Source organism: Agelaius tricolor, unplaced genomic scaffold, assembly GCF_023055355.1.
Source record: "Agelaius tricolor isolate 1412-34295 unplaced genomic scaffold, bAgeTri1.0.p SCAF_36, whole genome shotgun sequence".
NCBI classification, from domain to species: Eukaryota; Metazoa; Chordata; class Aves; order Passeriformes; family Icteridae; genus Agelaius; species Agelaius tricolor.
In genome coordinates this window covers 1,859,497-1,872,302 of record NW_027269296.1, presented here as the reverse complement: position 1 = coordinate 1,872,302, position 12,806 = coordinate 1,859,497, and the positions used below count along the sequence as shown (strand labels likewise).

General features: G+C 57.9%; 1 protein-coding gene across 1 annotated transcript; it reads right to left on the bottom strand.

Annotated features, from left to right (window-relative positions):
• Window positions 1-37: 37 nt before the first annotated feature.
• LCK (LCK proto-oncogene, Src family tyrosine kinase) lies at window positions 38-12,295 on the bottom strand. The gene is made up of 13 exons (XM_071453054.1): window positions 11,399-12,295; window positions 6,955-7,061; window positions 6,753-6,834; window positions 6,579-6,669; window positions 6,297-6,395; window positions 5,529-5,632; window positions 5,304-5,453; window positions 4,538-4,690; window positions 3,307-3,486; window positions 2,247-2,323; window positions 1,993-2,146; window positions 1,589-1,720; window positions 38-787 (listed from the first exon to the last, which is right to left on the bottom strand). Exons 2-13 carry the CDS (start codon window positions 7,054-7,056, stop codon window positions 585-587), a joined length of 1,527 nt encoding a protein of 508 aa, XP_071309155.1. The 5' UTR covers window positions 7,057-7,061; window positions 11,399-12,295; the 3' UTR covers window positions 38-584.
• Between the last annotated feature and the right edge of the window lie 511 nt (window positions 12,296-12,806).

The window sequence follows — 12,806 nt, the reverse complement described above, 5'->3', positions numbered from 1 at the left end:
ACCCCATCCCATGGCAGTCCGGCCCTGCGAGGCCCCCGCCGCTGAAATGGCCTTTATTTCCCCAAAATTATTGTGGGAGAGGTCCTGCAAACACCCTGGGGCAGGGGGAGAGGGAGCGTCCCGCAGCCGAGGGGGTGCAGTGGGCAGCGCTGCTGGGGGGGCTCCTGCCATCACTGAGGGGTGAAGGGGGCACAGAGCGGGCTGAGGGGAGCCCTGAGGGGCTGGGGCCGGGATGTGGCCCAGGGAAGGGCAGGGACAGCAAAGTGGGCACCGGATAGCAGGGTGGGCACCCCCTGGGCACCCTGTGCCATCCCTTAGCATTTGGGGGTCTGTTCTGGCCATGCCCAGGGGGTGAAGGGGGCACAGAGCGGGCTTAGGGGAGCCCTGAGGGGCTGGGGCCTGCCTGGAAGGGCAGGGACAGCAGGGTGGGCACCCTGTGCCATCCCCCAGCGCTTGGGGGTCTGCTCAGCCCCTCCTGAAGGAGTCAAATCTGCTGCTCCCAAGCTCTGGAGCGCTGCAAATGTTCACAGAGTTCACCCCCAGGCCGGGGCGGCGTCCATGGGGTCTGTGGGGACCCCAAAGGCTCAGGGCTGCTGCTGGTACTGGCCCTCGGTGGCAGTGAAGAAGTCCTCGAGGACGCTCCTGAGGAAGTCGAAGGTGGGGCGCTCCTCGGGGTTCTCCTTCCAGCACTGCCTCATCAGCTCGTACAGCTCCGGCGGGCACTGCTCGGGCTGAGGCATGCGGTAACCCCGCTCCAGGTTCTGGATCACCTCGGGGTTCGTCATGCCTGGAGGAAGGGGAATGATGTGGGGATCAGGGTGGGTCACCCCCGTGGTGGAGGGGACACCCTGGGGTTGGTCATCCCTGCCAGGATCCAGTTTGGGTCACAGGAACCATGCCAGGATTGCTCTCACCCCTGCCTGGACAATGCCCAGGACCCAATTTGGGCCACAGGGACCACTCCAGGATTGGCCATTCCTGCCAGGACAACACCCAGAACCCATTTTGGGTGGCAGGAACCATCCTGGGGTCAGCCACCCTTGCCAGGACAATGCCCAGGACTTATTTTGGGTCAGCCCCAGGTTTTGGGGACCAGCTTAGGGTTGGTCATCCCTGCCAGGACAATGCTCAGGACCTATTTTGGGTGGTAGGGAGCCCCCTAAGATGGGTCCTGGGCATTGTTCTGGCAGCAGTGACCAATTTTGGGTCACCCCAGGTTTTAGGGACCACCCCAGGATTTGTCATCCCTGCCAGGACAATGCCCAGGACCCATTTTGGGTGGCAGGGACCCCCCTAAGGTTGGTCACCCCTGCCAGGACAGTGCCCAGAACCCAATTTGGGTCACAGCTGCCACCCCACCCTCCCAAACCCCGCATGGGGGGCACCTCCCACGCCCGAAACCCCTCCCCAGGTGGCTCCGGTGCCCGGTGCAGCCCCGTTGGGCAGGGAGCCAGGCTGGAAGTGGCGTGCGTGCAGCACTGCATGCACACACACACAGACAGACACACAGACACACACACCCACAGGCGGACACACAGACACGCACACCGAGGGCGTGCCAGCCCCGCAGCTGCCCCACAATCCCGACCTGGATACGGGATGCGGCCGTAGGTGACGATCTCGGTGAGCAGGATGCCGAAGGACCACACGTCCGACTTGATGGTGAACGTGCCGTAGTTGATGGCCTCGGGCGCCGTCCACTTAATGGGGAATTTGGCTCCTGCGAGGAGGGAGGCGAAGGGAGGGGATGAAGCGCCCAGGCTGAGCGGGAATCGCAGCGTTAATCCCGGGGACAGCCCCCAGCCCCCGGCCGGGCTCTGTCGCTGCGCTTTGGTGGCAGCCGCGCAAAGCGGGAGCCCCGCTGCAGCTGCGGGCAGCGAGGTGGAAAAGGGACAATCATCCTTGCACCCCTCTCCTGCAGCTCCCCGAAGATCCAGGGCCCCTGTCCCGATGTCCCCAAGCCCTGTGACCCCCGGGCCGGGCGGGGCTCACCCTCCCGAGCCGTGTACTCGTTGTCCTCGATGAGCCGGGCCAGCCCAAAATCGGCGATTTTGCAGCACAGAGTGTCCGACACCAGGATGTTGGCGGCCCTCAGGTCCCTGTGGATGTAATTCTTGGCCTCGATGAAAGCCATGCCTTCAGCAACCTGGGGTTTGTGATTATTAATGAGTTGCAGTCGTTAATTAACGGCTCCAGCCGTGCAGAGCTCTCTCAGCTCCGTCCCCATCTCTCTGCTCTGCCCTCACCTGAGCTGCCATGTCCAGGAGTTTGTTGATGCTGAGCTTGACTCCTTCCGAGGTCTTGAGGAAATCCACGAGGCTGCCTGAGATGAAAGCAGCAGATCTCAGCTCCTGGGGGCTCTGGGGGGGTCACAAGGACACTGTCCCCCCAAAAAAGCTCTGGGACTGTGGCCAGGAGAACACACAAAGGGATTTTTGCCCAAGCTGGAGGTGGGAGAGAACGAAGGCAAAGCTTCCCCGGGGCTGGAGGCAAAACAATCTCTAAAATTAACAAATTTCCACATTGCAAATCTTTCATTTTCACTGGTTTTGGAGCCTGCACTGGGAGGTGCTGCAGTCACATCCCTGGAGGGGATTAAGGAATGGCAAGCACAGCACTGTGTCCCTGCCAGGACAGTGCCCAGGACCCAGGTGGGACCACAGGGACCTCCCTAAGATTGGTCACCCTTGCCAGGACAATGCCCAGGACTCAGTTTGGGTCACTCCAGGTTTTAGGGACCACCCCAGGCTTGGTGACCCTTGCCAGGACAATTCCCAAGACCCATTTTGGGTGGCAGGGACCATCCCAGGCTCTGTCACCCTTGCCAGGACAATGCCCAGGACCCAGTTTAGGTGGCAGGAACCATCCCAGGCTTGGTCATTCCTTCCAGGACAATGCCCAGAACCCATTTTGGGCCACAGGGACCACCTCAGGCTCTGTCACCCTTGCCAGGACAATGCCCAGGACCCAATTTGGGCCACAGGGACCTCCCCAGTCTCTGTAACCCCTGCCAGGACAATGGCCAGGACTCAAATAGGGTCACCCCCAGGTTTTAGGGACCACCCCAGGCTCTGTCACCCCTGCCAGGACAACACCCAGGACCCAATTTGGGCCACAAGGACCCCCCTAAGATCGGTGACCCTTGCCAGGACAATGCCCAGCACACATCACTCTGCCAGTTTAAATGGGAATTTTTCCCAGCTTGAACTTTACCCCAAAGACCTTTCCCAACCTTAAAACCCCAGACCTCCGTGGCCACATCCCCGAGGACGGGGCAGCGCCTGGAGCCCCCCGGGGCGGCCTCACCCTTCTCCATGAACTCGGTGATGATGTAGATGGGCTCCTTGGTGACCACGGCGTAGAGCCGCACCAGCCGCGCGTGCTGCAGCTTCTTCATCAGGTTGGCCTCGGCCAGGAAGGCGCTGGGGGACATGCTGCCAGCCTTGAGGCTCTTCACTGCCACCTTCGTGTGCCCGTTGTAGAAACCTTGGGGTGACACGGAGTAGAAAATTTCTAGAGTAGAAATCCACTTTGATTTAGGTGAAATGTACATCTTTGAGTGAAGTCTGTAGGTTTCAAACTACAGAGTAGAAATTTTCTCGAGTAGAAATCCATTCTGATTTAAATGAAATGTAAACTTTGAGTTAAGTCTGTAGTTTGAAAATTACAGAGTAGAATTTTTCTAGGGTAGAAATCCATTTTGATTTAAGTGAAAGGTACATCTTTAAGTCTCCAGTTTAAAAACTACAGAGTATAAATTTTCTAGAGTAGAAATCCTTTTGATTTAAGTGAAATGTCCATCTTTAAGTCTGTAGTTTGAAAACTACAGAGCAGAAATTTTCTAGAGTAGAAATCCATTTCGATTTAAATGAAATGTAAATTTTAAGTCTGTAGTTTGAAAATTACAGAGCAGAAATTTTCTAGAGTAGAGATCTATTCTGATTTAAATGAAATGTAAACTTTGAGTTCAGTCTGTAGTTTGAAAACTACAGAGAAGAAATTTTCTAGAGTAGAAATCCATTTGGATTTAAGTGAAATGACCATCTTTAAGTCTCCAGTTTAAAAACTACAGAGTATAAATTTTCTAGAGTAGAAATCCACTTTGATTTAAGCAGAATGTACATCTTTGAGTTCAGTCTGTAGTTTGAAAACTACAGAGCAGAAATTTTCTAGAGCAGAAATCCATTTTGATTTAAGTGAAATGTCCATCTTTAAGTCTCCAGTTTGAAAACTACAGAGTAGAAATTTAGAAATTTTCTAGAGTAGAGATCCATTTTGATTTAGGTGAAATGTACATCTTTGAGTTCAGTCTGTAGTTTGAAAACTACAGAGTAGAATTTTTCTAGAATAGAAATCCATTTTGATTTAAGTGAAATGTCCATCTTTAAGTCTGTAGTTTGAAAACTACAGAGTAGAAATTTTCTAGAGCAGAAATCCATTTTAAGTGAAATGTCCATCTCGGAATTGTCCGGAGTGTGAGATCCCAGCTGGGGGATCCCTCTGCTCTCCCTGGTGCCTCAGTTTCACCCTGACTCACCCATCCAGACCTCTCCGAACTGCCCCGCTCCCAGCTTCTCCACCAGCTTCAGCGACTCCCTCGGCACCTCCCACTCGTCCTGCCACCACGGCTTCTGCGGCTTCTGCGTCTGGCAGGGCTTGCCCAGGCGGCAGCAGAGCCCGTCGGAGCTGCCTGGGCCACGGGGAGGCAGAGCTGGGCCAGCGCCGGCGCCCGGCAGAGCCAGGGCTGGCCTGGGGCAGCGGGAGCAGCGGCTCCTGCTCATCGCAGCCCGTCCCATCCCATCCCATCCTGCCCCGTCCCATCCCATTCCTTCCTGTTTCACCCCATCCAATTTTCTTCTCTTCCATTCCCATTTCATCTTGTCCCACATCATCCTATCCTATCCCATCCCATCTCATTCCATTCCATCTCCATTTCATCTTGTCCCATATCACCCTGCCCCATCCCATCCTGTCCTGTCCCATCCCACCCCACAACTTTCCTATCCCATCCTATCCCATTCCATCCTGTTTGGTGCCATCCCCTCCAGTCCCATCCCATCCTGTACCATCCCCTCTTATTCTCTTTGATTCCCATCCCATCCCATCCCATCCCATTCTCTTCCATTCCCATTTCATCTTGTCCCATATTGTCCCGTCCCATCCCATCCCCTCCTGTCTCATCCCATTCCATTCCCGCCGGTTCCCGCCCCATTCCCGTTCCTGCCCATTCCCTCCTGTTCCTGCCCCGTTCCCATCCCGTTCCCGTTCCCCATTCCCATTCCCGTTCCCATTCCCATTCCCACGTGTGTAGTGCTGCACCAGCTCCCTGAGGCTGCTGAAGGGGGCGCGGGGGGAGATGTAGAAGCCGCCGTTGTCCAGGTTCCGGATCTTGTAGTGCTTCACCGTCTCTCCCTGGCTCTCGTCCAGGTCCCGCACAGACAGCGAGTACGAGCCTGGGGACAGGGACACGCGTGGGACCCCCGAGCCCTCCCGGGGACCCCCGAGCCCCAGGGACCCGCGGGCGGCACCTTTGGAGGTCTCGCTCTCGCGGATGAGGAAGGAGCCGTGGGTGTTGCCCGAGGCCAGGAGCTGCCGCTCGGCGTCCTTGCGGCTGATGTTCTTGAAGAACCACCTGGGGACACGGCAGGGTCAGGGCACAGGGGACCCGGCCACCGGGGATTTGTGGGGTGCTGCAGGCTCCTTCCCAGAGATCAGATCCCGCCGGGACACATCCATCTGTCCATCCATCCATCCATCCATCCATCATCCATCCATCCATCCATCCATCCATCCATCCATCATCCATCATCCAACTCTCCATGGATCCATCCATCCATCATCCATGGATCCATCCATCCATCCCTTCATCCGTCCATGCATCCATCCAGGGATTTATCCATCTCTCCATGGATCCATCCATCGATCCATCCATCTCTCCATGGATCCACCCATCCATCATCCATGGATCCATCATCCATCCACTCCTTTGTCCATCCATGCATCCATCCATCCATCCATCCAGGGATTCATCCATCTCTCCATGGATCCATCCATCCATCCATCCATCCATCCATCCATCCATCCCTCTGTCCACCCCTTCATCCCTCCCTCCATCCATCCGTGGATCCATCCATCCATCCGTGGATCCATCCATCCATCCATCCATCCATCCGTGGATCCATGGATCCATCCATGGATCCATCCATGGATCCATCCATCCATCCATCCATCCATCCATGGATCCATCCATCCATCCATCCATCCATCCATCCCTCCATCCATCCCTCCCCACTCACGGCTCGGGCTCCAGGCTGTTCACCAAGGCCACGAAGTTGTGTGGGATCAGCCCCTCCTGGCCCGTGGTGAGCGACTGCGCCTTCCACCACTCCCCGTTCCTGCAGGGACAGAGCTCAGTGAGACCCCAGACCCTCAATGAGCCTCCCAGATCCTCAATGAGCCTCCCAGATCCTCAATGAGCCCCCCCAGACCCTCAATGAGCCTCCCAGACCCTCAGTGAAACCCCTCAGACCCTCAATGAGCCCCCCAGGCCCTGCCCCAGCCCCTCTGAGGCTCCTCACTCTTCCAGCACTCGCAGCTTCTCTCCCTTGCGCAGCCCGAGGTCCCCATCATGCTTGGGCTCGTAGTTGTACAGGGCCACCACCAGCTTGTCTGTGGGGACAAGAGGAGGGACAGGGTGGCAGTGACCGCTCTGGGGGTGTCACTGTCCCCCCCAGGCCACAGCCATGCCTCACCTTGCATGGGGGAGCACGGAGGTGACAAGGACTCGTAGGACACCAGGGGGTCTCGGACCTCGGAGCCATTGCGGATCGGCCTCTGCCAGGGGACAGGAGCCTCGTGAGCCCCCAGCTCGTGGGGTTTGGGCACCTCTGGGGGTGTTTGGGCACCTCTGGGGGTGTCTGGGCACCGGGATCAGGGTCTGTCACCCCTCCTCACCTGGCGCTTGCTGTTGGGCTCGATGGGGTAATTGCAGTGCTCGCAGATGTCGATGTTCTCGATCCAGTCCTCGTCGTAGTCTGAGCTGCAGCAGCAGCCCATGGTGGCTGTGGGGGACACAGGGGACACAGGGCAGCCCCATCAGTGGCTCTCCTACTGCTCCAGGACATCCCCATTCCTGCATCCATCCATCCATCCATCCATCCATCCGTCCGTCCGTCCATCCATCCGTCCGTCCATCCATCCATCCGTCCATCTGCCCATGGATCCATCCATCCATCCATCCATCCATCCATCCATCCATCCATCCATCCATCCATGCATTCCCTGGGACATTCCCTGACTGCCACCAGCCGTTATTTCCTCCTAATTTATCCTGCCTTCGTTAATTAAAACCACTGAAGGCAATTAGTGCCCAGCCTGAGGCTCCTCTGTGCCGGCTCCTCCCCGCTGTGCCACCCTGGGGCTGATCCCTCTGCTCTCCCTGCACATAACAACCTCCTCATTAACATCCCATTAGCAATTAACATAGCAATTAACACGCTCCTGCAGCTCGCCTTTAACGGGCTCTGGCTGGGCAAGCACCTCCCCGACCCTAAAACCCATCTCACAGCCGGATGTGGGCACATCCAAACTCCTTTTCCTACAAATTCCCATCCCACATCCCCACATTCCCACCCAGCCCCATTCCTGCTGCAGCAGGGCTGTTCCTAAACCCCCGGTCCTGCAATGCCCTCGAGGCTCAGCCACGGTGACAACGGTGTCCCCACGATGGCACCAGGGTGTGGGCACCTTTGTCAGGATCTCTGCAAACCCCACGGGCACCTCTGGGATTCCTGAGAGTGCTGAGAGTGGCACAAATCCCACGGGCACCTCTGGCATTCCCAAAAACGCTGAGTGTGGCACAAATCTGGGCATCTCTGGCATTCCTGAGAGTGCTGAGAGTGGCACAAACCCTACAGGAACCTCGGGGTGAGAACCCTGAGAGTGGCACAAACCCCACGGGCACCTCTGGCATTCCCAAAAACGCTGAACATGGCACAAATTTGGGCACCTCTGGCCTTGCTGAGGGTGCTGAACATGGCACAAACCCCGTGGGCACCTCTGGGTGAGAACACTGAGAGTGGCACAAACCCCGTGGGCACCTTTGGCTTTCCCAAAAACGCTGAGAGTGGCACAAACCCGGGCACCTCTGGCCTTCCCAAAATGCTGAGCATGGCACAAATTTGGGCACCTCTGGCTTTCCTGAGAGTGCTGAGCGTGGCACAAACCCCGTGGGCACCTTTGGCTTTCCCAAAAACGCTGAGCGTGGCACAAACCCCGGCGGCGGCGCGTGGGCCCCGGAAAAGTCTCTTCTGCAGAATCCCCCACGCCCACGGGGCCAGGATTTGTCCCCAACCCCTCATCCCAGGTGTGACTTCCGGCCACCAGCCAGCCCAGGTGTGTCACAGCCCCAGCTGTGGCCCCTGACGTGGCAGCCGGGGCACGTGGGGCCTGTTCAGTGAGGGTTTGGGGTCCCTAAGGAGGGTTTGGGATCCCTAAGGATGGTTTGGGATCCTTAAGGAGGGTTTGGGATCCCTAAGGAGGGTTTGGGATTCCCAAGGAGGATTTGAGGTCCTTAAGGAGAGTTTGGGGTCCCTAAGGATGTTTTGGGGTCCTTAAAGAGAGTTTGGGGTCCCTAAGGAGTGTTTGGGATTCCTAAGGAGGATTTGAGGTCCTTAAGGAGGGTTTGGGGTCCTTAAGGAGAGTTTGGGGTCCCCGGGGGGGGGGGTTGGGATCCTTAAGGAGGGTTTGAGGTCTTTAAGGAGGGTTTGGGGTCCTGAAGGAGTGTTTGGGATTCCTAGGAAGGGTTTGGGGTCCCTAAGGAGGATTTGAGGTCCTTAAGGAGGGTTTGGGGTCCTTAAAGAGAGTTTGGGGTCCCCAGGGGGGGTTTGGGCTGTCCAAGGAGGGTTTGGGGTCCCTAAGGATGGTTTGGGGTCCTTAAGAAGGGTTTGAGGTTCTTAAGTAGAGTTTAGGCTCCCTAAGGAGGATTCGAGGCCCTTAAGGAGGGTTTGGGGTCCCCAGGGAGGGTTTGGGGTCCCCAAGGAGGGTTTGAGGTCCCCAGGGAGGGTTTGGGGTCCCCAGGGAGGGTTTGGGGTCCCAGGGTTGCCAGTTTAGCCCCCATCCTGCACTTCCAGGTTTGATTTTTGAGGCGCCCAGAGGTGACAGGAGCCCCGGGACTGTCCCCACAGTGCCAGAGGAGCAGGTGACAGCTGATTCTGGCCAGGGGGACACTCAGGAGGGAGGTCCCCACACCCTACAGCGCTGCTTTGGGCACCCCAAACCCACCCCGGTGCCTTCAGCCCCTGGGGACACATCTGGGGACACATCTGGGGACACATTTTGGCACCCAGGAAGGGCTCTGGCCGCACTGCAGGAAGGGTCACGGTTTCCAAACACGAATTTCCTTTTGCTGACTCTTTCTTTACAACTCCCAGCACCACCAAGACCTCCTACATCTCATCCAGGTAACCAGAAAAACAAAAAAATCCAAAAATTCACCAACATTTCGAGGCCTTTTTTGAGCAGGACCCAACTCAGGCCCAGATCTAAGGACCAGAACAGCAGCAAAGTGCCCACATTTCAGCCAGGAGAGAAAAAAATGCAAAATTCACCAACATTTTGAGGCCTTTTTTGAGCAGGACCCAACTCAGGCCCAGATCTAAGGACCAGAACAGCATCAAAGTGCCCACATTTCAGCCAGGTAACCAGGAGAGCAAAAAATCCAAAATTCACCAACATTTCGAGGCCTCTTTTGAGCAGAACCCAGCTCAGGCTCAGCTTTTATGGACAAAAACAGCATCAAAGTGCCCACATCTCAGCCAGGTAAGCAGAAAAGTAAAAAATGCAAAATTCACCAACATTTTGAGGACTTTTCTGATCAGAACCCAGCTCAAGCTCAGCTTTTAAGGACCAGAACAACCTCAAAGTGCCCACATTTCTTACCCAGAGCTACAGGACAGCTGAGAGATCCCAAACCCACTCCCCAGAGCCCTTCAGACCCCTCCAGGAGCTGCTTTTCTGTTTTTTCCTCCCGGGCTGAGGAGGGAGGTGCTGCTATTGTGCTTTTCTTTTTTCCTCCCGGCCCCAAGCCACAGGGTAATTTCCACCCAGCAGCCGTTTCACGAGAAAAAGAAAAACCAAAAAAAAAAAAAAAAAAAACAAAACCCCAAAAAAGGGTGTTTGAAGTTGTGTTTTTTTTCTCTCTCTTTTGGTGCAACCGAATTTCTTTGTGCCAAAGGGGCTGGCAGGGAGGTGCCCCCCGAGCGTGTTCAGGTGGGCACGGGTGTCTCTGCCAGGTGTGTGCTTCAATTTTTGGGGTTTTTTCCTCTGGGTTTGGGCTCCCTGTCCTGCCCTGTGCTGTCCCTTCCTCCCACGTGGCCCTGCTGCTTTGTCACCATGGTGGGAGGGCTGAGATCTGCATTGTCCCCATGCCTGGTGCCAGCCTGGGCCAGCTGGGAGCCCTTGGGATGGGCACCTTGGGCTGGCACAGCCTGGCAGGGCCACCAGGGCCGTGTCCCCAGTGCTGCCACTGAGCCAGGCACCGGGCTGGCAGCGAAAATGGGAATTTCTGAGGGCCTGAGACCCAAACTGGGCACCAAAAATGGGAATTGGGCACCAAAAATGGGAATTGGGCATCAAAAATGGGAATTTCTGAGAGCCTGAAGCACAAATTGGGCACCAAAATTGGGAATTGGGCACCAAAAATGGGAATTGGGCACCAAAAATGGGAATTTCTGAGAGCCTGAAGCACAAATTGGGCACCAAAAATGGGAATTTCTGAGGGCCTGAAACCCAAATTGGGCACCAAAAATGGGAATTTCTGAGTGTCTGAAACCCAAACTGGGCACCAAAAATGGGAATTTCTGAGGGCCTGAAACCCAAATTGGGCACCAAAAACGGGAATTGGGTACCAAAAATGGGACTTTATGAGTGCCTGAATCCCAAGTTGGGCACCAAAAATGGGAACTTCTGAGGGCCTGAAGCCCCAAATTTGGCACCAAAAATGGGAATTGGGCACCAAAAATGGGAATTGGGCACCAAAAATGAGAATTTCCCAAATTGGACACCAAAACTGGGAATTTCTGAGTGCCTGAGCCCCACATTTGTCACCAACCTTGAGAAGGCAGCGCGGGGCTGCCGCGGGTGCCTCGGGCACAGCCCCAGGCACGGAATCGCTGCTGTGCCCTGGGGATGGAGCCCTGGGGAGGGCCCCGGCCCCTGCAGGGCCCCATGCGGGCGGGGGACGCGGGGACAGCGCCCTGGGGCCCCCATCCCGGGATGCCCCGGGGGATGCGGAGCCCGGCCCGGCTCGGAACGAACCCGAGCCCCCATTCCCGTCCCTCCCACCCCACAGGTGCCCCCCAAACCCCGCCGGGGCCGGGCCCCCTGCCCCGGCTCTCACCTGGTGAGGGAGAGGAGCGGCCGCTGTCACTGAGCCATGTCCTGCGCCCGTCACATCCTCCTCATCCTCGGCAGCCGCGGAGGAGCCCCCCGGGCCTGGAGGGGCGCAGAGAGGAGGCCCCGAGCCCTGTGGGGTGCGCAGAGGAGCCCCCCGGGTGTGTTGGGGTGCACAGTGGAGTCACCCGATCCTTTTGCTGTGCAGAGAGGAGCCCCCCGAGCTGGGCGGGCTCAGAGCGGAGCCCCCAGAGCTTTGTGGGGTGTGGAGAGGAGCCCCCCGAGCCTTTAGGGGTGCAGAGCAGAGCCCCCCAAGCCTTGTGGGGTGCGGAGAGGATCCTCCTGAGGCTTTTGGGGTGAAAAGCGGAGCCCCCCAAGCCTTGTGGGGTGCGGAGCAGAGCCCCCGGGTCCTTTGGGGTGCAGAGCAGAGTCCCCCAAGCTGGGTGGGATGCAGAGAGGAGCCCCCTGAGCCTTGTGGGGTGCAAAGCAGAGCTCCCCGAGCCTTTTGGGGTGCGGAGAGGAGCCCCCAGATCTTTATGGAGTGCAGAGCAGAGTCCCCCAAGCCTTGTGGGGTGCGGAGAGGAGCCCCCAGAACCTTGTGGGGTGCAGAGCAGAGTCTCCCAAGCCAGATGGGATGCAGAGAAGAGCCCCTCTAACCTTGTGGGGTGCAGAGCAGAGTCCCTCGAGCCTTTTGGGGTGCAGAGAGGATCCCCCCGAGCCTTACGGAGTGCAAAGCAGAGCCCCTCGAACCTTGTGGGGTGCGGAGCGGAGCCCCCCGGATCTTTTGGGGTGCAAAGCGGAGTCCCTCGATCCTTTTGGGGTGCGGAGCGGAGCCCCCCGGGTGTTTTGGGGAGCGGAGCGGAGCCCCCGGCCCCGCTGCGCCGCCGCTGTCCCCGCCTCGCCCCGGTTTCCGCCTCATGAGCGGAGCCGAGAGGAGCCCGGAGCCGTTCTCAGCTCGCCCCCGACCGCAAGAGCAGCGAGTGACAAACCCCGATGGCTTCCTGCCACCGCCGGTCCCGTGGCGAGGGCACGCTGAGAGCCCCGCGGGTGGCACCTGCGGCCAGCGCCCCTCGGTCCCTGCGCTGTCCCCTCGGTCCCTGCGCTGTCCCTGCGCTGTCCCCGCTCTGTCCCTGCGCTGCCCTCTCTGGGCCACCCTGCGCTGTCCCCGTTCCCCCCCAGTGTCCCCTCCTGGCACTGCCACCCTCCTCCCCGTGCCCCAATGTCCCCTGTGTGCGGTGGGACACTGCTCGGAGCCCCCTTGGGCTGTCACCGCCGTGTCCCCGCCGCCCTGGGCAGCCTGAGAGCCGCGGTGACAAGGAGCGGAGGGGAGCCGCGGTGACCCCGGGGGTGGCAGCGCTGTTTTAGGGACAGCGACCACAGCGACATTGTGCTGGCTGCTTTGATCGGGCGGGAAG

Coding starts and splice junctions, on each gene's coding strand:
- LCK (XM_071453054.1), bottom strand. CDS start 7,056: ATGGGCTGCTGCTGCAGCTCAGACTACGACGAGGACTGGATCGAGAAC. Junction 6,835..6,954: donor AGCCCAACAGCAAGCGCCAG/GTGAGGAGGGGT, acceptor GTCCCCTGGCAG/AGGCCGATCCGCAATGGCTC. Junction 788..1,588: donor CGGCCGCATCCCGTATCCAG/GTCGGGATTGTG, acceptor CCCTTCCTCCAG/GCATGACGAACCCCGAGGTG.